This window comes from Orcinus orca, chromosome 6 (assembly GCF_937001465.1).
Source record: "Orcinus orca chromosome 6, mOrcOrc1.1, whole genome shotgun sequence".
In the NCBI taxonomy this organism is placed as follows: domain Eukaryota; kingdom Metazoa; phylum Chordata; class Mammalia; order Artiodactyla; family Delphinidae; genus Orcinus; species Orcinus orca.
The window spans coordinates 24,327,211-24,352,163 of NC_064564.1; the positions used below are offsets into that span (position 1 = coordinate 24,327,211).

At 39.1% G+C, this 24,953-nt stretch overlaps 1 protein-coding gene across 3 annotated transcripts in view; it reads left to right on the top strand.

Annotated features, from left to right (window-relative positions):
• The window catches only part of SPTLC1 (serine palmitoyltransferase long chain base subunit 1), a 74,926-nt gene that overhangs the window by 30,103 nt on the left and 19,870 nt on the right, over positions 1–24,953 (top strand). For all 3 annotated transcript variants that reach the window (XM_004270612.4, XM_033429647.2, XM_033429648.2), the window contains exons 6-8: positions 13,249–13,381; positions 21,011–21,140; positions 24,756–24,845. In XM_004270612.4, coding sequence (XP_004270660.1) covers positions 13,249–13,381; positions 21,011–21,140; positions 24,756–24,845 — 353 coding nt within the window. The remainder of the gene's footprint in view (positions 1–13,248; positions 13,382–21,010; positions 21,141–24,755; positions 24,846–24,953) is intronic.

The window sequence follows — 24,953 nt, forward strand, 5'->3', positions numbered from 1 at the left end:
TACTTGAGGTCAGCTAAGGCTATATTTTAAATCTCTAAAATACCCTTGGGACTTCCCTGGTGGTGCAGTGGTTAAGAATCCGCCTGCCAATCCAGGGGACACAGGTTCAAGCCCTGGTCCAGGAAGATCCCACATGCCACGGAGCAACTAAGCTTGTGCGCCATGACTACTGAAGCCCGCGTGCCTAGAGCCCGTACTCTGCAACAAAGAGTAGCTCCCACTAGCCACAACTAGAGAAAGCCTGCACACAGCAATGAAGACCCAACGCAGCCAAAAATAAATAAATAAATTTATTTTAAAAATAAAATAAAATACCCTCTATAATTAAATTATTCTAAATATTTAGATATTTGCCCTTTGTACTGAGCATTAAAGCAGAAGTGAACTTCCCTTTCCTCTCATTTTAGTAGCTTGTGTGTGAGGCTAGGGTCTCTTTCCCAGGCCCACCAATAGGTTGCTTTTGATTTTGGCTTTTTCTTTTCCTGGAAGTACTAATATCACTCAGGCATCTGTTTTCAGTGATGAAAATGCTCTGTCTTCTAGCTCTTTTCTCAACTTTTCAGATAGTGAATGAAAATCACTTACTGGAAAAGTAAATTTCCTTATTAAAACATTTTCTGTTTATTATTTCATAGTAACATATTAGATGGTACTGGATGATTAACACAAAAAAAGAAAATTGACAGTTGAATTAAAATTCTTCTAGTTTCTTAGGCTAAATGTTCTCCTGCCTCCTAAAGGCCCAGCAGGTTCTTAAAATAGTCTTGTGAGGACTGTGTGGATCAGAAGTGTTTCCACCTTCTTATCTTATCGTTTTAATGTGTAGTTTAGAATCAGTCAAGTGATTTTATCAGGTTGTGGAGCCTTCCTTTCCTCTAAGGCTAATGGGGTCCCTGTGCACTTTGATAGTTTCTCTTGTTGAACCTCTCTGATTGTTTTGTTTGTAATGCATTCAGATCTCATTTACATGTGGTTTATCCCTGTGCCTGGGATCTGCTTTGCATACATGATGCCTACTTGATTCTTTGGTCTTAAACTAAATCAAAAGACAATTAGTGGCAGTTTCATGGTGAGAGATAGTGGCATATAATTGTGTTCTAGAGCCAATAGTGAACAATTGTTCATTTGTTTATTTTAAAAAATATTTTCTCTCTGTTGTAGGATCATGAATGCATGTTTTAGTAGGAAGGGCATTTGGTCATAAAATTCTTAGATCTGCCACTTCTTCCTACCAGTCATGGAATTGTAGTTTTCACAGTGTAGGCAGGGAATCATCTTTGTTGCACAACTTAGAACATTTTGGTAAGAATAAGATACTGTATGTGAAAACATTCTGGAAAACATTCAGCACTGTTTTTAACGTTTTAATGAGTACATAGGTGACATTTGTACTTTTAAGAAAATTGTCCAAGTCTCAAGGGATTTAAAAAAAGTCTGCAGGGCTTCCCTGGTGGCGCAGTGGTTGAGAGTCCGCCTGCCGGTGCAGGGGACATGGGTTCGTGCCCCGGTCTGGGAAGATCGCACATGCCATGGAGCGGCTGGGGGAGTGAGCCATGGCCGCTGAGCCTGCGCGTCCGGAGCCTATGCTCTGCAATGAGAGAGGCCACAACAGTGAGAGGCCCGTGTACCGCAAAAAAAAAAAAAAAAAAAGGTATGTAACACAAAAATATGGAGATTTTAAGAGAAAATATAGTTGGTTGTTTTTAAACTGTTCTAAAGTTGGGTATTTTATAGTCTTTCCTCTGAAAAACAATCAAGAAGGCCATAATACCTCTTTTTATTCTGATAAATATGAACTTGAATAAGTGGCTTTAATATAAGATAGTTCTTTAATATCCAGGATTTGGATAACGTAATTAGCAGATAGCGTACCTTTTTTCCTTATAAAAGATTACTCTTTTTTGGAGGGGGAAAGCTTCGGAGCCCTGGAGGAGAGCACAGCAACAGGGGTGCAGAGGGCAAAGTGGAGAGATTCCCGCACAGAGGATTGGTGCCGAACGGCACTAACCAGCCCGAGAGGCTTATCTGCTCACCTGCCGGGGCAGGTGGGGATGGGAGCTGAGGCTCGGGCTTCAGTCAGAGCGGAAGGAGAGGACTGGAGTTAGCGGCATGAACACAGCCTCCAGGGGGTTAGTGCACCACGGCTAGCTGGGAGGGAGTCCGGGGAAAAGTCTGGACCTGCCAAAGAGGCAAGAGACTTTTTCTTCCCTCTTTGTTTCCTGGTGCGTGAGGAGAGGGGATTAAGAGCGCTGCTTAAAAGAGCTCCAGAAACGGGCGTGAGCCGTGGCTAAAAGCGCAGACCCCAGAGACGGGCATGAGACGCTAAGGCTGCTGCTGCCGCCACCAAGAAGCCTGTGTGCGAGCACAGGTCACTATCCATACCCCCCTTCTGGGGAGCCTGTGCAGCTCGCCACTGCCAAGGTCCCAAGATCCAGGGACAACTTCCCCGGGAGAACACACAGCACGCCTCAGTCTGGCGCAATGTCACGCCAGCCTCTGCCGCCGCAGGCTCGCCCCGCACTCCGTACCCCTCCCTCCTCCAGGCCTGAGTGAGCCAGAGTCCCCGAAGCAGCTGCTCCTTTAACCTCGTCCTGTCTGAGCGAAGAACAGACGACCCCCGGCGACCTACACGCACAGGCGGGGACAAATCCAAAGCTGAGTCCCGGGAGCTTTGAGAACAAAGAAGAGAAAGGGAAATCTCTCCCAGCAGCCTCAGAAGCAGTGGATTAAAGCTCCACAATCAACTTGATGTACCCTGCATCTGTGGAATACATGAATAGACAACGAATCATCCCAAACTGAGGAGGTGGACTTTGAGAGCAAGATTTATTATTTTTTCCTCTTTTCCTCTTTTTGTGACTGGGTATGTGTATGCTTCCTTGTGAGATTTTGTCTGTGTAGCTTTGCTTCCACCATTTGTCCTAGGGTTCTATCCGTCCGGGTTTTTTTTTTTTTTTTTCCTTTAAAAAAAATTTTTTTTTTGTTCTTAATAATTATTTTTTATTTAAATTATTTTATCTTACTTTATTTTATTTTATTTATTTCTTTCCTTCCTTCCCTCCTTCCTTCCTTCCTTCCTTCCTTCCTTCCTTTCTTTCTACTTCTACTAATTCTTTCTTTCTTCTTTCTTTCTACTTTTTCTCCCTTTTATTCTGAGCCGTGTGGATGAAAGGCTCTTGGTGCTGCCGCCATGGGAGAGCCAACTTCAGGACACTGGTCAACAAGACACCTCTCAGCTCCACATAATATCAAACAGCAAAAATCGCCCAGAGATCTCCATCTCAACACCAGCACCCCGCTTCACTCAACGGCCAGCAAGCTACAGTGTGGGACACGCTATGCCAAACAGCTAGCAAGACAGGAACACAACCCCACCCATTAGCAGAGAGGCTGCCTAAAATCATAATAAGTCCACAGACACCCCAAATCACACCACCAGACGTGGACCTGCCCACCAGAAAGACAAGATCCAGCCTCATCCACCAGAACACAGGCACTAGTCCCCTCCACCAGGAAGCCTACACAACCCACTGAACCAACTTAGCCACTGGGGACAGACAACCAAAAACAACAGGAGTTACAAACCTGCAGCATACAAAAAGGAGACCCCAAACACAGTAAGATAAGCAAAATGAGAAGACAGAAGAACACACAACAGATGAAGGAGCAAGATAAAAACGCACCAGACCTAACAAATGAAGAGGAAATAGGCAGTTTAACTGAAAAAGAATTCAGAATAATGATAGTAAAGATGATCCAAAATCTTGGAAATAGAATAGAAAAAATGCAAGAAACATTTAACAAGGACCTAGAAGAACTAAAGATGAAACAAGCAACGATGAAAAACACAATAAATGAAATTAAAAGTACTCTAGGGCTTCCCTGATGGCGCAGTGGTTAAGAATCCGCCTGCCAATGCCGGGGACACAGGTTCGAGACCTGGTCTGGGAAGATCCCACATGCCGTGGAGTAACTAAACCAGTGTGCCATGAGCCTGTGCTCTAGAGCCTGCAAGCCACAGCTACTGAAGCCTGCACACCTAGAGCCCGTGCTCCGCAACAAAGCCACAGCAATGAGAAACCCTCGCACCACAATGAAGAGTAGCCCCTGCTCGCTGCAACTAGAGAAAGCCCACGCGCAGCAACAAAGACCCAATTCAGCCAAAAATAAATAAATAAATTTATTTTTTTAAAAAAATACTCTAGGGCTTCACTGGTGGCACAGTGGTTGAGAGTCCGCCTGCCAATGCAGGGGACGCGGGTTCGTGCCCCGGTCCGGGAGGATCCCGCATGCCACGGAGCGGCTGGACCTGTGAGCCATGGCCGCTGAGCCTGTGCGTCCGGAGCCTGTTGCTCCGCAGCGGGAGAGGCCACAACGGTGAGAGGCCCGCGTACCACAAAAAAAAAAAAAAAATACTCTAGATGGGATCAATAGCAGGACAACTGAGGCAGAAGAACGGATAAGTGACCTGGAAGATAAAATACTGGAAATAACTACTGCAGAGCAGAATAAAGAAAGAAGAATGAAAAGAACTGAGGACAGTCTCAGAGACCTCTGGGCCAACATTAAACGCACCAACATTTGAATTATAGGGGTTCCAGAAGAAGAAGAGAAAAGAAAGGGACTGAGAAAATATTTGAAGAGATTATAGTTGAAAACTTCCCTAATATGGAAAAGGAAATAGTTAATCAAGTCCAGGAAGCACAGAGAGTCCCATACAGGATAAATGCAAGGAAAAATACGCCAAGACACATATTAATCAAACTGTCAGAAATTAAATATAAAGAAAACATATTAAAAGCAGCAAGGGAAAACAACAAATAACACACAAGGGAATCCCCATAAGGTTAACAGCTGATCTTTCAGCAGAAACTCTGCAAAGCAGAAGGAACTGGCAGGACATATTTAAAGTGATGAAGAAAAACCTGCAACCAAGATTACTCTACCCAGCAAGGATCTCATTCAGATTTGATGGAGAAATTAAAGCCTTTACAGACAAGCAAAAGCTGAGAGAGTTCAGCACCACCAAACCAGCTTTTCAGCAAATGCTAAAGGAACTTCTCTAGGCAAGATACACAAGAGAAGGAAAAGACTTAACAATAACGAACCCAAAGCAATTAAGAAAATGGGAATAGGAACATACATACCGATAATTACCTTAAATGTAAATGGACTAAATGCTCCCACCAAAAGACACAGATTGGCTGAATGGATACAAAAACAAGACCCATGTATATGCTGTCTACAAGAGACCCACTTCAGACCTAGAGACACATACAGACTGAAAGTAAGGGGATGGAAAAAGATATTCCATGCAAATGGAAACCAAAAGAAAGCTGGAGTAGCAATTCTCATATCAGACAAAATAGACTTTAAAATAAAGACTATTAGAAGAGACAAAGAAGGACACTACATAATGATCAAGGGATTGATCCAAGAAGAAGATATAACAATTGTAAATATTTATGCACCTAACATAGGAGCACCTCAATACATAAGGCAAATACTAACAGCCATGAAAGGGGAAATCGACAGTAACACATTCATAGTAAGGGACTTTAACACCCCACTTTCACCAATGGACAGATGCAAGATGAAAATAAATAAGGAAACACAAGCTTTAAATGATACATTAAACAAGATGGACTTAATTGATACTTATAGGACATTCCATCCAAAAACAACAGAATACACATTTTTCTCAAGTGCTCATGGAACATTCTCCAGGATAGATCATATCTTGGGTCACAAATCAAGCCTTGCTAAATTTAAGAAAATTGAAATTTTATCAAGTATCTTTTCCAACCACAACACTATGAGACTAGATATCAATTACAGGAAAAGTTCTGTAAAAAATACAAACACATGGAGGCTAAACAATACACTACTTAATAAAGAAGTGATCACTGAAGAAATCAAAGAGGAAATTAAAAAATACCTAGAAACAAATGATAATGGAGACACGACGACCCAAAACCTATGGGATGCAGCAAAAGCAGTTCTAAGAGGGACGTTTATAGCAATACAATCCTACCTTAAGAAACAGGAAACATCTTGAATAAACAACCTAACCTTGCACCTAAAGCAATTAGAGAAAGAAGAACAAAAAACCCCCAAAGTTAGCAGAAGGAAAGAAATCATAAAGATCATATCAGAAATAAATGAAAAAGAAATGAAGGAAACGATAGCAAAGATCAATAAAACTAAAAGCTGGTTCTTTGAGAAGATAAACAAAATTGATAAACCATTAGCCAGACTCATCAAGAAAAAGAGGGAGAAGACTCAAATCAATAGAATTAGAAATGAAAAAGGAGAAGTAACAACTGACACTGCAGAAATACAAAAGATCATGAGAGAGTACTACAAGTAACTCTATGCCAGTAAAATGGACAACCTGGAAGAAATGGACAAATTCTTAGAAAGGCACAACCTGCCAAGACTGAATCTGGAAGAAATAGAAAATTTGAAGAGACCAGTCACAAGGACTGAAATTGAAACTGTGATTAAAAATCTTCCAACAAACAAAAGCCCAGGACCAGATGGCTTCACAGGCAAGTTATATCAAACAGTTAGAGAAGATCTAACACCTATCCTTCTCAAACTCTTCCAAAATATAACAGAGGGAGTAACACTCCCAAACTCATTCTACGAGGCCACCATCACCCTGATACCAAAACCGGACAAAGACGTCACAAAGAAAGAAAACTACAGGCCAATATCACTGATGAACATAGATGCAAAAGTCCTCAACAAAACACTAGCAAACAGAATCCAACAGCATTAAAAGGATCATACACCATGATCAAGTGGGGTTTATTCCAGGAATGCAAGGATTCATCAGTATATGCAAAGCAATCAATGTGATACACCATATTAACAAATTGAAGGAGAAAAAACATACGATCATCTCAACAGATGCAGAGAAAGCTTTTGACAAAATTCAACACCCATTTATGATAAAAACCCTGCAGAAAGTAGGCATAGAGGGAACTTTCCTCAACATAATAAAGGCCATATATGACAAACCCACAGCCAACATTGTCCTCAGTGGTGAAAAAATGAAACCATTTTCACTAAGACCAGGAACAAGACAAGGTTGCCCACTCTCACCACTATTATTCAACATAGTTTTGGAAGTTTTTGCCACAGCAATCAGAGAAGAAAAAGAAATAAAAGGAATCCAAATCGCAAAAGAAGAAGTAAAGTTGTCACTGTTTGCAGATGACATGATACTATACGTAGAGAATCCTAAAGATGCTACCAGAAAACTACTAGACCTAATCAATGAATTTGGTAAAATAGCAGGATACAAAATTAATGCACAGAAATCTCTGGCATTCCTATGCACTAATGGTGAAAAATCTGAAAGTGAAATTAAGAAAACACTCCCATTTACAATTGCAACAAAAAGAATAAAATATCTAGGAATAAACCTACCTAAGGAGAACTGTATGCAGAAAATTATAAGACACTGTTGAAAGAAATTAAAGATGATACAAATACGTGGAGAGATATACCATGTTCTTGGATTGGAAGAATCAACATTGTGAAAATGACTCTACTACCCAAAGCAATCTACAGATTCAATGCAATCCCTGTCAAACTACCACTGGCATTTTTCACAGATCTAGAACAAAAAATTTCACAATTTTGTATGGAAACACAAAAGACCCCGAATAGCCAAAGCAATCTTGAGAACCAAAAATGGAGCTGGGGGAATCAGACTCCCTGACTTCATACTATACTACAAAGTGGCAGTAATCAAGACAGTATGGTACTGGCACAGAAACAGAAAGATAGATCAATGGAACAGGATAGAAAGCGCAGTGATAAACCCACGCATATATGGTCACCTTATCTTTGATAAAGGAGGCAGGAATGTACTTTGGAGAAAGGACAGCCTCTTCAATAAGTGGTGCTGGGAAAACTGGACAGGTACATGTAAAAGTATGAGATTAGATCACTCTCTAACACCATACACAAAAATAAGCTCAAAATGCATTAAAAACCTAAATGTAAGGCCAGAAACTATCAAACTCTTAGAGGAAAACATGGGCAGGACACTCTATGACATAAATCACAGCAAGATCCTTTTTGACCCACCTCCTAGAGCAGTGGAAATAAAAACAAAAATAAACAAATGGGACTAATGAAACTTCAAAGCTTTTGCACAGCAAAGGAAACCATAAACAAGACCAAAAGACAACACTCAGAATGGGAGAAAATATTTGCAAATGAAGCGACTGACAAAGGATTAATCTCCAAAATTTATAGGCAGCTCATGCAGCTCAATGACAGAAAACCAAACAACCCAATCCAAAAATGGGCAGAAGCCCTAAATAGACATTTCTCCAAAGAAGATATACAGACTGCCAACAAACACATGAAAGAGTGCTCAACATCATTAATCATTAGAGAAATGCAAATCAGAACTACAATGAGATATCATCTCACACCAGTCAGAATGGCCATCATCAAAAAATCTACAAGCAATAAATGCTGGAGAGGGTGTGGAGAAAAGGGAACCCTCTTGCACTGCTGGTGGGAATGTGAATTGGTACAGCCACTATGGAGAACAGTATGGAGGTTCCTTAAAAAACTACAAATAGAACTACCATATGACCCAGCAATCCCACTACTGGGCATATACCCTGAGAAAACCATAATTCAAAAAGAGTCATGTACCAAAATGTTCATTGCAGCTCTATTTACAATAGCCCGGAGATGGAAACAACCTAAGTGTCCATCATCGGATGAATGGATAAAGAAGATGTGGCACATATATACAATGGAATATTACTCCGCCATAAAAAGAAACGAAATTGAGCTATTTGTAATGAGGTGGATGGACCTTGAGTCTGTCATACAGAGTGAAGTAAGTCAGAAAGAGAAAGACAAATACCGTATGCTAACACATATGTATGGAATTTAAGGAAAAAAATGTCATGAAGAACCTAGGGGTAAGACAGGAATAAAGACACAGACCTAGTTAAGAATGGACTTGAGGATATGGGGAGGGGGAAGGGTAAGCTGTGACAAAGCGAGAGAGTGGCATGGACATATATACACTACCAAACGTAAGGTAGATAGCTAGTGGGAAGCAACCGCATAGCACAGGGAGATCAGCTTGGTGTTTTGTGACCACCTAGAGGGGTGGGATAGGGAGAGTGGGAGGGAGGGAGATGCAAGAGGGAAGAGATATGGGAACATATGTATATGTATAACTGATTCACTTTGTTGTAAAGCAGAAACTAACACCATTGTAAAGCAGTTATACTCCAGTAAAGATGTAAAGAAAAAAAAATCAGATAAAGTAGGATGACAAGGAAAGTAAAAATCCTATTATAGATTTATAATCTACACTGAAAGACAATCTCCCTAAATCTCATTAAAAAAAAAGCTTATTTTTATTCTACAAATATTGAGTTAGTTGAACAAACACCAGCATGTTGCTTTTTCCATGCCAGACATTGTTCTGAGTGTTTTATAAGCATTCTCTTGCAGTTCTCCTAACAGTCCTTTGAGGCAGGTAGAACTGTTAACCATTTGACAGAGGAAGGACTGAGAGGCACAGAGCAGTTTTGGGCCTGTCCATGGTTCAGACCTGGCAATGAGGGAGCCCAGATCTGAACCCCCTGTGATGACTGCCATGGCCAGGCCTTGTGTTTGGTGTGGGGCATCCTGCCCTGGCCTTGCCTCCCGTCTCTTACATTCTGGTGAGGGAGCAGGTGCCAGAAAGGGCAACAAGTGCTGAGAAGACACAGAGGCTTTCTGGTCACCTTCCTCCGTGGCCTCTTGCCTACCCTATTGGTTCCTAGCAGTGAATTAGAGAATGACGCGTGCAAAGCTGTGGCTCTAATTGTTTAAATGGATCATACACACAGAAGATAGGCATCCAAAGTCAAAGAACATGCCCTGGCAGTTTTTCTGTTTGCTGCCTCCCCCGCCTTTGGGTTAAGAGTTTCTTCATTGCAGAGTAGCTATCAGACATCAAAAGATGTTATGCAACTGTCCGTGTTTACCTGTCACAAAACCTGCTTTGCACGGCTGACATCCCCTAAAACCCAGTGTCTTTAGATAGGAGGAGGAAAGGCCCATCTTTTTTAAACTTTTGGGACTAGGCAAGAACCAGTAAGTCATTGATTTATTGTAGAGAGATTCTTCTTACCACTTTATGGCAATGACATAAAAATGGCTATGAGTATGTATAATGAGAATACTAACATAATTTTTATCAACTGGGTAGCTAACTCTAAAGCCCTAAAACAAAGCCAAGATTGTTTTACTGTTTTATTGCTAATCAATGAAGAGAGTCATTTAGAGCTACAGAATGATTTAAAATCCTTTTTTGTAGTTGCCAAAAACAGTTTGTCTGTATAGCATAGCTATGTGTCTGTAAACATAGCATGTTTTTTTCTTTTTAAAATGTAGATATTGAATGAGAGCAATTCACTGTGGCTTGGGTTGTCCATCTGCTAGCTAAATTGTTGAGATTTGGGGTAGATGATTCCCAGTTTAGAGGCAGCATTGTAATTTGAAGGAGGCCTCCTATGGGGGACCTGCCCTCCTGTCTCATCAGAAGTGAGAGGCAACAGAATGGTGGGGACGTATCTGTAGGCAGGGTGCTCAGAGAGCACTAACAAAGAGGAAAGGAAGACATGCCTGAGACACGCCCATGCTCAGCTGCATGGAGGTAGCTGGTTCTCTGGTGCTTTGCTGCTTTCCTCGTTCTTGCCAGACTTTGCCTGCCACATTTCCCTGGCAGCGTATCTCGTGGAAGGGCGGGCAGTCAGGAGCAAGATCAAGTCTTCAGACTTGGTGGTGTTGGTGTCACAGATTTGATGCTTGAAGAGCTAAGCACTCTTTTGGTACCATTTTGATCAACCGGGATGCATTCTTCTAAACGTTATTGTGAAATCTCGTATTTATTTAATGTTGATCTAATGAAAGTGTCACTTCTATAAAAATGACTACCTGATTGGTAATGGAAATAAAGTGGTATTTCATGTGTTTTTTATGTAATAAACTATGTTGGTGTACATTTTAACTTATAAATGGGAAGAAGCATGCCTAGTTGTTTATCATTACTTGATGGGATAAATTGGAATGGGATAAATAGTTCATTTTCACAATTCTGTATCATCCTTTAAGAAGTCTACAAATGAAGTGTCTTCAATTTATTTTATTATTTGGATATTGCTGCTAAATTTTCTAATTCCTCACTACACCTCTCTTGCCATCAAATTGAGATTTAGTTCGGACCCTCTGTGTCTTCTCATCTCTCACTCAATAGCTGGCGCCCACCCCAGCAGCCTTTGGTTCACAATCGAGGGACCTGTGTGCCTTTAGTCAGAAGTCACTGTGAACGTGTTGTAGTTCTGAGTGTAGAAGGGGCCCAAGTGCTTCAGACCAGGGGACTGAAGGCACAGCTTAGCCTTGTATCTGCCCTTCTGGGCTCCGAGTTCTCCATTGACAGCTGCCAGGTGCCTCTCTTAGCTGTCTCACCTTGTCAAGTGGCAGAAACCCTATATTTCTCTTTGATCCAGTGCTTATCAGAGTATTTTTATGTGATACTTACTAAATGTTTGATTAACAATTGAATGAGATTGTTGGACAGCCCTCATTTAACTACTTTTTAAAATATAGTCCTTTGTGAAGTTGTATCTTTTATAATTCTTAAATTTGTCTTTTACTAGTTAAAAGCATCACAATAAGATTAACTTGCCTCTGATAAATCAGTGAGTGGGTTTACAGATTTTAGACACTTTATTCACATGTTCTAAAAAGTTGTTTGTTCCTGTTGCTAAACTGACCTTACTCACTTGTTCCTTCCTGGAAGTTGGTGGAAATCTCACACTTAACAACTAACCAGGTCTCTGTTGGAAATATTTAGTCCATTCACTGTCCAGCCTTGTATCCAGCTGGGTTAAGTTGTTTCTTTTGTATATCTCAGTCCCTCAGGTCTTTTCCCTCTCTCCCTTCTCAGCGGGAATGTCTCTGATAGGGAGGGGCATACTTGGAGGGAAGGCTGATGCTGAAGGGGTCTTCTGGAGCGAGGCTCCCAGCCACAGGTCCTCGACATCTGGGCCGGAGGGCTCTGCCAGGCCATCGGCCCTCTCCACCACCCCTCACTGGGGAACGTCTGGGTCCCCTGCCACTGCCTCCACTTCTGAGTTCCCCTCGGTGGACATGGCACGGCTCTGAAAGTCTGCCTTTACTCCTCAGAGTTTCTCGTTTCTCCCATGAAGCTCCAAGGCTGGAGGGGCCTGGCTGCATCCTTCCTGTATCAACTTCTGAGTTCTTTTTGCGCAGAGCATGTGGTAAAACTCTGATCTTGTTCTCCAGACTTGGGTCCTGCTGTAGTTAAAAGAACTAAAGAAGGTTTAAAAAATTTTTCTCTCTCTTGGGTAATGCCTCATTTTCAGACACTTCGAAGTTTTCCAGTTCACAGCCAGCTGGTACACTATTTTAGACATCGCTGGTCCCTCCATCCCAGGGTGTGAAGCCTCATGGCTTAGCCTGGGAAGGTGAAAGGCTATATGGAACCATGATGTAAGAGAGAGAAAAAATACCAGTTTAATAATTACAATTTATCCCTATAATTACATCAACATTCTTCTTCAGCTGCTTCCATAAAAGGACCATATTTCTCTTTGTACTATACGTTTGAATTCACCAGTACACTTAAAAAGAAATTCAGACAGAAACTCAGTCCTGCAGAGTGATGGCAGGTGCCACAACTAAGTGCTGACACAAACTGTTAGAGGAGTGACCACCACAACTGAAAAAGTTCCTCTCTCTTGATGCAGAGTATGTGGGGTTCTTTTTAACTTAACTACTTTTCTTTTTTCTTTCTTTTCCTTTTAAAAGCTGGTTGACAGTTGTCTTAGTGCCTGGTTTGGTCACTTCTACTAAAATGCAAAAAGGTGTTAATAAATTAACGTCGTACATTGGTAAAGTCTTGGCATTTTTGGTTGAGGGAAGTTAAAGCAGACAAGGTCACTGGACCTTGAATTCTTATTGCTAGAGTGATATAAAAGCAAAACCTAGAGTCAGAGCTGTCCCAGTCACATATTTATAGACAAATGAGTAGCTGATTCAGTTCACAGAGTACAGAAACAGTTTTGGCCCAGAATTATCTTAGACAGTATTAACAACTAAACTGCTTATGTTATTTTATTTATTCTTTAGTCAAAGAAAAAGAATTATAAGACAGTTTAACCATTTGACTTTTTACTCTTGAACTAGATGTGCACTTGGATTTGGAAGACCGCCTGGCAAAATTTATGAAGACAGAAGAAGCCATTATATACTCATATGGGTTTGCCACCATAGCCAGTGCTATTCCTGCTTACTCTAAGAGAGGGGACATTGTGTTTGTGTAAGTAATCTTTACTGACATTTCTTACCGGAATTCCTTTGGAAATAATATTGGCCCTCCTAGAGAATTCCTTTGTTAGAGGTCATCTGCCTAAAATAATATTGACTTTTTTTTTTTTTTCATTTTTAAAGAAATATATAGTCACCCAGCCAAGTAGTTCTGCAGAATTAGTGAGACCTCCACTGGAGGGATGCCTTAAAGTGTCGGTGCTTCGTTATCTGCCATTATGATTTTATTTATTGATGTTGAGAAGGCCAAACTTATGTAGGAGGGGGCCAGCCGTCTGCTTTCCCTGTGCAGCTCTGTGACAGTGTGGTGTCCTTGTGAGTCCATGGTCGTAACCCACCTAGTCACTCACACTACCTGATAAAGTCACTCCACTTCTCAGCACCCTCGCTGCGACTCTTGGTCTCTGCTGATCTTGCTTCATGGCTTGTTAAGAATATAGAAGTCATGAGTTGCAGACTTCCTTAACTTTCCAGGAACAAATCTACACACTTGCATACATGTGCACTAGATGTATGGTGTTGCTTTTTACTGTGGAGGGGAAGAGCAGAGAGGAGTAGAGTGAGGGCTGGCATAGCCCAGGCAGCTGGTTATACCCATCAGAAGCACCTGCCACTAGCCCGAGCCTCTGTTATCTTTTGAGTGGACTATTAAATGACTCTCTTAATTTAGGTCTCAGAGTGACTTTTGTTTCCTCTTTTCCTTTTTGACACCATATCCAGACACTCCATTTAAGAGCTTCCATTGTTCCTAAAATAAATATCCAAGTTCTTATTATGATCTTGTACATTCTAGACTGCTGTTTTAGACCCATTTTCTACCATTTTCCCTTAGGTGGTCATGCTGTGTAGCCTTACCAGCCTTATATGCTAGTTTCCTCTCAAGGCCTTTGCACGTGCTAAGACCCTGAGTCCCTATGCCTAGAACATTGTTCCTCCTCTCATCTCCTGCTTAATTCCTGCTCATCCTGCACATATACCACCTCTGCAGGAAAGCCTTTCCCAAGCTCTCAGACCAGGTCAAGACCCCTTGCTGCATGTGGAGAAAATTTTACAGCCAGAGGAGTTTGGTATCCTTGTGAATCCATGACCATGTAGGCACTTACATGCCTGTCAAAATCAGTTTCTCAAGCCTCCCTTAACTTATATATGTAGGTGTGGGCATGTGTGCTCATGTGCACCCGTACCCTCTGCTCTTGGCTCATCTTGCCTCACACTCACTGTACTCTTTTATAGCACATTCAACAGTTTATACCAGCCCATTGCCTAGGATAGCATGTGCCATTTAGTGGTGCTCAATAAATACCTTCAGTAAGAGAATGAATGGAGGCTGGAGCTCAGAAGAGGGGTCCAAGTGACTGGACTTCAGAGCCAGGCTTACCTCGGTCCCTGTACCATCCTGCTGCTTCTCACTTACTGTCGGAGCACCTGTAGTGCAACAAGCTCAAGCACACGCTGCAGGGCTGGCTCTTCCTACGGGTTTTCAGCGTGCTTGTGTCCCATTCTTCCCCACAGCCCTGTGACAGTTACCTGGGAGCACTCCAGCACATGGCCTGGAGTAGAATTGTTTCCCAATGTGACCATGAAAATGAATGTTTCTATTAATTTCTTGCACATAGTTTAAAAAATCAATAATAATAAAGACTCATCACAAATTTGAGAGCCAGTGATTTAAACAGTGATTCTAGTTTTTTAATAAAGCATAGTTGCAGACAACTACAATACAGTGTCAGCCAATGTCGCTTTATACAAGCCCCCACCATAAATTCCTTTTTGAGTTTAAAGTCCAGAAAAAGTTTACAGTTACAGTTGAACTTGTATGCTTCCTTTGTCAGATAATAAATACTATGTTGTCCTTTTGGTTTTCACTGCTAGGAAACCTAGTCTAAACTCACTTTCAAACCTTATGCCTGGTGTCTTAGAACTTCAGTTTCTAGTGAGCCATTAGACAACTTAATTATTCCCTTATACATAATTTTAAATATTCCACCTGAAATTCATTTGAAAGTAGGAACGCTAGAGTTAAAAATGGTGTTTAGTAAATTATTTGATAAATTGTTTTTGATAAATTCATTAGGCATAGACTCTATGTTCGATGTTTTATTTTCTTTCTTTTGTAGTAAACAGTGATAGTGCTTTGCCGGTAGGTCTCAGAACAATGGTTGTTTATATACGTAAGTTTTTCCTTGTCACTCTGTCTTTTTTATGTTACTTTGTGTACCCTTTTCTAATGAAATGTTTTATATTGAGATAATCGTGGATTCACATACACTTGTAAGAAATAATACAGAAATTTTATGTGCCCTTTACCCAGTCTTCCCCAATGGTCACCTCTTGCAAAAGTGTAATACAGTTTCAAAAGTGGGCTGTTGACATTGATGAAGTCAAGATAATCCCTCTTGTTGCCACACCCATATCCCTTCTACTCTACCCACTCTTTAACCCCTGGCAGCCACTAATCTATTCTCCATTTCTATAATTTCATCATTTCAAGATTGTTGTACAAATGTAATCATACAGTAGGTAAAACATTTGAGGATTGGCTTTTCTCATTCAGCATTAATTATTTGGAGATTCTCCAGAGTTGTTATATGAATCAAGAGTTTGTGCCTTTTGATTGCTGAGTCATATTCCATGGTATGGATACACCACAGTTTGTTGAACCATTCACCTATTAAGGATATCAGAGTTGTTTCTAGTTTGGGGCTGTTACAAATAAAGGTGCTGTAAATATTCCTGTATAGGTTTTTCTGTGTACATAAGTTTTCATTTCTTTGGGATATATGCCAAGGAATGCAGTTGCTGGTCATAAAGTATTGTGCGTTAAGCTTTTTAAGAAATTGCTAAACTTTACCAGAGTGGCTGTATTATTTTACATTTCCATCAACAGTGTATAAGTGATCTAGTTTCTCCAACATCCTCAGGAGCATTTGGTGTTGTCACTTTTTTTTTTTTTTTTAGCCATTCTGATAGGTGTGTACAGATATCTCATTGTAGTTTTAGTCTATATTTCCCTGATGCTACCATACTTACTGTTTTTAGACTTTGGTCTTGGCATCAGGGTAATACTTCATAAAGTCAATTTGAAAGTGTTCCCTCTTATTTTCTGGAGAAACTGTATAAAACTGTTGTTAGTTCTTTAAATGTTTGGTAGAATTCTCCAATAAAAACAGCTGGACCTGGAGTTTTTGGGGGGGTTTTTTGGACGTATTTTAACTATGAATTTAATTTCCTTAATACTTGTAAGGCTATTCAAATATTGAGTGAGTTGAGGTAGTTCGTGTTTTTCAAGGAGTTGGTCCATTTCTTCTAAATCGTCAAATTTGTATGTGTAGCATTGTTTGTGATAGTCCCTTATTATCCTTCTAATGTCTGCAGATCCCTGTTTCCTTCCTAACTGGTAATTTCTGTCTACTCTCTTTTTTTGTCATTTTTGCTAGAGATTTGTCAATTTTATTGATCTTTTCAAAGAATCAGCTCCTTGTTTCATAGATTTTTCTACATTGTATTTTTGTTTTCATTTCTACTGATTTCTGGTATTATTTCCTGCCTTCTGCTCATTTGAAGTTTAGTTTCCTCTGTCTAGGTTCTTGAGGTGAGAACTTCAATTACTGATTTGAGACTTTTCCTCATTTCTAATGTAGTAGTGCTGTGAATTTCCCTGTCATCGCTGCTATAGTTGTGTTCCACAAATTTTGATGTGTTTATTTTCATTTTTGTTTAGTTCATTTCTGTATTTTGTTTCTCTTTAGACTCTCTCTTTGACCCATGAGTTATGTAGAAGTGTGTTGTTTAGTTTCCAGGCGTTTGGAAATTTTTAATTTGTTACAGTTTGTTTTATGGCTCATGATGTGGTCTATCTTGGAATATGTTCCATAGTCACTTAAAAAAGAATATTCTGGTAAATACAGAAAAAGGCCACGTGAGGACACCAGTGAGAAGGTATCACTCCATGATAGGACACATGTGATTAATTTCCTTCTTTATACATTTCTGTTTTTCATATTATAGTATTTGATGATCAAATGTTACACTGACCATTATTTTTTAAAAGCCACTGATATGCAAATTAAAAACCAAAAAAACATACAGAACATTCATTTGCCACTTCTATCCTTTAATCCACTAAGAGAAGCGCTAGTTTTACATGTCGACTTCCTAAGGTATACTTATATAAAAGTTTTAGTGAGACAAAAAGCAATTTACATATGAAACTTTATTTACCTTTTGAGAAAAAAAATTTTTTTGTCATTATCATTAAATAGAAAAAAAATATTCTGCTGAATGGAGTGTTCTATAAATGACAATTAGATCTTTCTAGTTGATGGTGTTATTGAGTTCTTTTATATCCTTGCTGATTTTCTGTCTGGTAGTTCTGTCAGTTGTTGTAATTTGTCAATTTCTTGTTTCACTTTTATTAGTTTTTGTGTCTTTTGTAGCTCTGTTATTTGGTGCATATTTAGGATAGGTTTTCCTGGTTAGTTGATTCTTTTTATCATTATATAACATCCTTCTGTGTCTGGTAATTTTCTTTGTTCCAAAGTCTACTTTATCAGATTTTAACATAGGCACTCTGCTTTCCCTTTTGAATGTTTGCATGGTGTGTTTATTGTATGTAATATATATGTATACTCTTACTACCTATATTACTGTATATAACATACATACATATATATAGCATATAACTATATATATATAACTACATGTATACACACACACACACACATTCCCTTACTACCCATCTCATTACATTTGAAGTGAATTTCTTATAGACAGCATGTTTAATCCAATCTGCCACTCCCTGTCTTTAAATTGTATATTTTAGCCATTTACATTTAATGTAATTATTGATATATGGTATCTTAAATCTCCCAATTTTTATTTTTTGTTTCTTATTTGTTCTCTCTGTTTTTTGTTTTCTTTTCTCTTTTTCCTGCCTTTCTCAGGGTTAATTGAATGAGTTTTGGAGTTCCATTTTTATTTATCTCATTTATTTTATTTATTTGTTTTCGAGTGTTTCTCTTTGTATAGTTTTTTAGTCATTGCTCTAAGTATGATGTTATATGTATGCATAAGTTATCACATTCTACGGGTGTTATTTTACCAGTTCAGTTATAGAATCTTTTATCTTCCTTTACATCCCCTTACTCTCCTTATTTATAATACAGTTGTTTTAAGTATTTCCTGTAAACAGTTTGAGAACCACATCAGAGAGTGTTATAATTTTTACTTCAACCATCCAAAATAACTTAGAAAACTCAAGAGGGGAAGAAAAGCCTAGTGTGTTTGTTCATACTCTTTACAGTGTTTTTTCTTCCTTCCTGATAATCTAAGATTCTTTTATTTATTTATTTTTTCTATGTGGAGAGCTTTCTCTAGCCATTCCTTTAGGGGAAGTCAGCTTGGGACAGAGTCTCTTAGTTTTTTTTCAACTGAGAGTGTCTTCTCCCCCTCATTCCTAAAGGATATTTTTGCTAGTTTTGGATTCTTGGTTGCTAGGTCTTTTTTTCAGCATTTGAAATACATTGGGACACTTTTTTCTGGTGTTAATGGTTCCTTGTTTTTTGTTGTTGTTGTTAATGGTTTCTTATGAGAAATCTACTGTCACTCAAATTGCTTTTCTCTTACAAGTAAGGTGTCATTTTTCTTGTGCTGATTTCAAGATTTTTTTCGTCATTAGTTTTCAGAAGTTTGACTATAATTGTATTGGCATTTATTTGTTTGGGTTTACCTGCAAGAATTTTGCTCAGCTTCTTTAATCTATAGTTTTAAGCCTATTTAATCTATAGGTTTTCAGCCATTATTTCTTTAAGTACCTTTTTAGTCCCACCCTCATTCTCTTTAGAACTCCACAGACTTGAATGCTGCATATTTTATTGTAGTCTCACAGGTCCATGAGACTGTTCTTTTCTTTCTAGTCTACTTTCTCTCTGCGATTTACATTGACTTGATTTCTACTGTTACATCTTTCAGCTCACTGATTCTTTCCTCTCTCCATTCTGCTGCTGAATTCATCCACTATGCTTTTTCTTTTGACTGTTTTGCTTTTTAGTTCTAATATCCCCACAGGATTCTTCTTTGTATCTTCCTTTTCTCTGCTGCAGCTTCCTGTTTTTTCATTTGTTTCAAGCATGTTCATAATTACTCATGAAACATTTTTATCATGACTGTTTTAAAGTCATTATCAGATCATCCTGACAGCTCTGTCATCTCAGTCCTGGCATTTGTTGATTGTTTTTTGTTTGTTTGTTTGTTTTTTCATTGTGTGATATTTTCTGGTTCTTGGTATGACAAGTGAAACATGAACAGTTTCATATTATGCTGTTATAGTTTATGCTTTATTTAAACTTTCTGTTTTAATTGGCTTTCTCTGACAGTCTTCCAACAAGGGCAGGGGGGCACTGCTGCCTCATTACTGTCAGGTGGAAGTACAAGTCCAGGGTCCCCACGGGGCCTCCATTGACACTGAGGTGGGGTTATTTTCATTTCTTCTGGTTGTTGGTGAGAGTCCTACTCTTCTCTGAGCCTCCCCTGACACAGCCTAAGCATAGGCAGGGGAGAGTGTCTCTCCCTGCAGGGGATTGGAAGTTAGGTCTCTCCACACAGTCTTCACTAACACCACAGTGGGAGCCACTTGTTACTACCCAGCAGAGATACAAGTTCTGGCTCCCTTCTCTGACAGCGCCCACAGGGGTATTGGGGAGCCTTGTTATGGCCTTGTGGCGGTTAGAGTCTGGGCCTCCCTCTCAGCCTTTGCTAGTGTGGAGGGGACAGGCCCAGGTTTTTCTGTGGTTTGGCTGCAGTAGAGACATTTGCCGGGCTGCCCCCTTTCCTATCCCTTTGGCTACAGAGAGCAGACTTTCGTCAGAGCTTTTCTGTCTCTGCCTGTTGGCATTTCCAGTTTGCCAGCTGCATCAGCTCCAAGTTAGAAAAATCCAGGAACTTGTTTCATGTCATTTCTCAGGTCCCTCGCTGGTCTGCCTTTTCTCTCCATTTTTCAGCATCATCTTATGTTTGTCTTATACATGATGTCCAGGATTTTTGGTTGTACCCAGTGAGAAAAATAGGGAAAATACGTCTATTTTCTCAGAAGTAGAAGTGTTGCATGTACTTTTAAATAATACACTTAATTTAAGAAATATATCCTGCCCCCCATTAACTCAATTTAGGAGATCTTACTGAAGATTAATCTGCATGACTCAGAGTTCTCCCCTGGGTTATGTAGAGTCAGTAACCCAGTATTCCTTTTGATGGCAAGTGGTGGCCAGTCAAATCAGAGATGCCACTGATGGTGAGGTACACCAGTATTTCATTTATTTTTCAGAAAGAGAAGAGTACTTTGAATAATATGCCATCCATATAGTAAGATGCATGCTGATTTCTCAGATGTCAAAATATGGCAAGAGTTTGCTTCCTGGAACAGAATCAGTATGGTAGTTATGTGGAAAGGCTTGCAGAGTGAAGTGCAAACAATAATGTATTAAAGTTCAAACATGTTTTATTTATTTGCCATGTTCAGTTTAACAGGTGGATGTTGGTCAACTTACAAAAGCAAGCATTCCTTTTCTGAGAATGTTGACAAGACCCTTTAAACCCCAGTTTGGTGGGTCTCTCTTCCTTGCAGAGATAAAGCTGCCTGCTTTGCTATTCAGAAGGGATTACAGGCATCACGTAGTGACATTAAGCTGTTTAACCATAATGATATGGATGACCTGGATCGACTATTGAAAGAACAAGAAATTGAAGATCAAAAGGTATGATTCTTAAAAAAATAAAACAATAAATAAATTAAAATAAAATAAAATAAAATTTTAAAAAGGTATTCTTTTGAAGAAAATTACGCAGTTCTTTTGTACTTTCTAACCAGCTGAATTATAAGTGAAATGGTAATTTGTCATGAAAACTTGCTTGTGGATCACATTTGGACATTAAATAAGGGTGTTTCTACTTATTAAATGTACCTCATATTAGAGAGTCAAGCCTGATAGTAATTGCCTCATCATTGCCATAATTATATATGGCAAATTTGAGGGAAGGTTATCTAGACAGCTTTCTAAAAGAGAGAAAGAAAAACAGCATGCATTTTGGGGGTGGAGGGATGTACACTCAACTCTACAGAAGTAACAACAGAACTCATTAGGGCATTAACAAGATGTATCTAGTGAATTCAAAATAGGCTTATTCATATTAGAATAAATCATGTATCAATTCACCGGAAGACACTATGGCGGCAGATCTTAATTTATGAATTTATGAACAAAGTGAAGACTCTTTCTCCCTACCCCAACCTCATCCCAGATCTCTGAGCAGCTGCTCCCTGTGGGAAGCAGCTGCCTCAAGCATGGTTTCCTTCTACCTTGCAACCTATTTACACTTCTTCTCAAGCACCTGTGTAGTCCCTTGGAACAGGGAGGGAATTAGGCAGGTGGAACTTGCTCCTTGTTGTTCTGATAGAGAGTGGAACAGAGGAATCGTGTTCAAAGCATCACTGTTAGAATTAGCATTTATTTGCCCCTGACAACATGATCAGAGAACGTAGTTCTGTGGTCTGTGGTTCTCCATCAGGAACCACTGTGTGTGGATTGTACTGGGAACCCATTCACCACATCCTTTGTCTCAAACACCACTTTCAAGTGGACTTCCCAGTGTAACTCGTCCGTTACTAGAGTAACTGATAAAAATGGTCATCACATCCTTAATTTTGTGTTAATTTCCATTTTTCCAGATATTTGCATTATTCCTTTTGGATTCTATCATCTTTGTTGAGGTGATAGCCTAAGAGCAGCACTTCATGATTATACACATTCTTGTGATGAATATGTATAGACTTATGCTATTTTATGCTGAGTGTGCTATAGACAGTGTTTTATAATTATACAATTTAGAAAAATCTATAGGGAAAATCTTAAAATTGAGACCATTCCACCGATGAATTTTTTCTACAGATTGTAAAAAGATGTCCCTTTTCTGATTCAGTAATGGAATGCTACCGTATTGAAAAACACTGCCTTAGAAAGTGTGACCAATGAACCAGTCTGCTGTAGAGTTACTTTGCCAAGTTAGCATTGTACAAATTTGGAAGACAACATATTCAAGTTCTGTGTGTGTGTTGTGTAAGATTTATAATCTGTGGGACTTTTTTTTTAATGAATAACAAAGTTATCTTAAAATTTATTTCCATTTTATAGTTTTTACCTTTTTACTAATTAATTTATACTACGTATTCCTGCCAAGAGTAGGCTTTCTGAATTACTTTACATTTTGGTTTTTAGAAATAATTCTTTTTTAATTTTGTTTTCACAAAAATAATAAATGTTAAATTTTTAAATATTTTGTACTTAGATGCTTATATTTCCTTTGAAAGTAAGTTAAATAATCTGAGTTTGGATCAAACTCTTTTTGTCAGTTTCCCAACTAATGGGGTTCATATGTTTTTTCATTCCTTTTCTTATAGAGTTCTCTTATCCCCTATTAATCCTTCTTAAAAAAAAAAAGACAGTTGATAAAAACAGCAGTTCATAGAAGAAATGCAGATAACTGAGCAAATAGAAAATAGTCTGACTTCACTAACAATTACAAAAATTAGGGTAAGAGGTTTTGCCTGTCCAATTAGGGAAAACTTTTTATGGTAATAATCACTGCCACACTGATGTATGTGAGGATACAAAGGGCCTTCCAAAAACTCTGAGGAGAGCTTCAGTTGGCACAGCCTTTCTAGAGGGTAAATGGGCAGGTATATTCTGGGATTCTTAAATATCCATACCCTCTGGAGTGCTGTCTTTAGAAGAGAATCAGAAGTGGTGTCAAAGATCGAAGGGTATTCACGTGATGTAAAAAAACAAAATGAGGGAAACAACCTAAATCCAACACTGTGGGAGTAGTTAAATAATTTACGGTATATCTACAAGGTGGAATATTAAATCTCCATTAAAATCATGGTTTAAATAATATTAAATAATGTGAAAATGTTCACAACATAATATTTTAAAACCTCACGTCCTAGAATGATTAAAACCCTGATTTGAACAAGGTAATTCACAAAGATATGTAGTTACAAGAAAAAGTTACCAGTGTGTGGTGTAACGAGCTCATTTGTTAAATTCTTTTTTGTACTTTTCCATTTCCCAAGAATATTCCAAAAATAAAATATTCCTTTATTGAGTATTTTAAGATCATAAGAAAGATACTTTGTTTTTTAAAGGCAGGGAGAGGCGGGATGCCCCCATGTCCTCAGCTGTGACCTCCCAGCAGACCCACAGCCTTCAGGTTTGAGTTAGTGACAGAGTGAAGATGACCAAGAATGATGTAAACTTTTGCATGCTTCAGCCGACACTTTTCTGAGCATTAACATACAGCTGTGGGTTCTAAAATACCCCTTAAAGAATAGCTCTGATATTTGAGTTTCTAATTGTTCATTAGAAGCTTAGAGGCAAGAAACCTTTGAGTAGAAAGGTGGCGGCAAACTCTGTGGAATTTTTTCAGTGCAGTGTACCTGAAACATCTACAAATTCAGCAATGGGAGTGGTTTATTAGTGATATGACATCAGTGGGTTGTGGGAAGGTGTGTGTTACTTGAAAGAGTCCCTCCACTGCACCACCTTCGAACGTCACTGGGTGAGGTCATGGTCCAGTTTTACTTGAACCAGTAGTGAGGAGTAAGGAAGGAAAAGGGTTTCATCTGTTTTTTGGTAAATAAGGGAGATCAGGGTTTGTCTGTTTTTTAACTTTTTATTAGGAAAATTTCTGGCACATTCAAAGGAGACAGTAGTATAGTGAAGCCCCCTGTACCCTTCTCCTGGCTTTGTTTTCAATATTCTGCCATTCTTGTATCATCTGAACCTTCGCCTAACTCCCCACTCAATCTCTGTGATGATGATGATTGTCATCATCATTAGAGTTCTTTTTATTTTAGGTAAAATTTACAGACATTGAAATACATTAGTCCTAGTTATACAGTTTTGACCAGTGGTTATACCCGTGTAGCCCAGGTATCATGGCCCCCATCATGACATAAAACGTCCCCATCTCCCCCAGAAAGTTCCCTTGGGTCCCTTCCCAGTCATTCTGGGTTTGGAGGGTTTTGTTTGTGTTTTAGTATTCTCAGTGTCTAAACAGTTTGTGTTTGTGTGTGAGGCCTCCTAGTTGACTGTGTGACCTGAAAACATGTCTGAGAGAAGAAGGCACTGTTTTTCATCTCAAAATAACAGGATCTCAAACCTTGAGCTTGAAATTAATTTAGTTTGGCTATCTATTTGTTGATTTATCTTGGTGAATAAATCTTGTAGGGTGAAAGTGCTAGAGAGCACATAACAGATTATGTATTTGGAGTTACTGAAATTTAAAACATCTACTTTTTTTTTCTTTTAAAGAATCCTCGCAAGGCTCGTGTAACTCGACGTTTCATCGTAGTCGAAGGGTTGTATATGAATACTGGAACTATTTGCCCTCTTCCAGAATTGGTGAGCAACCATGTTTATTTATTATTTTAGTATTCAGACTATTTGGCACTTAGGCCTTTTGTTTATGACCATTTTTAATGTATAATGTCTGCATTGCTTTGCTTAATA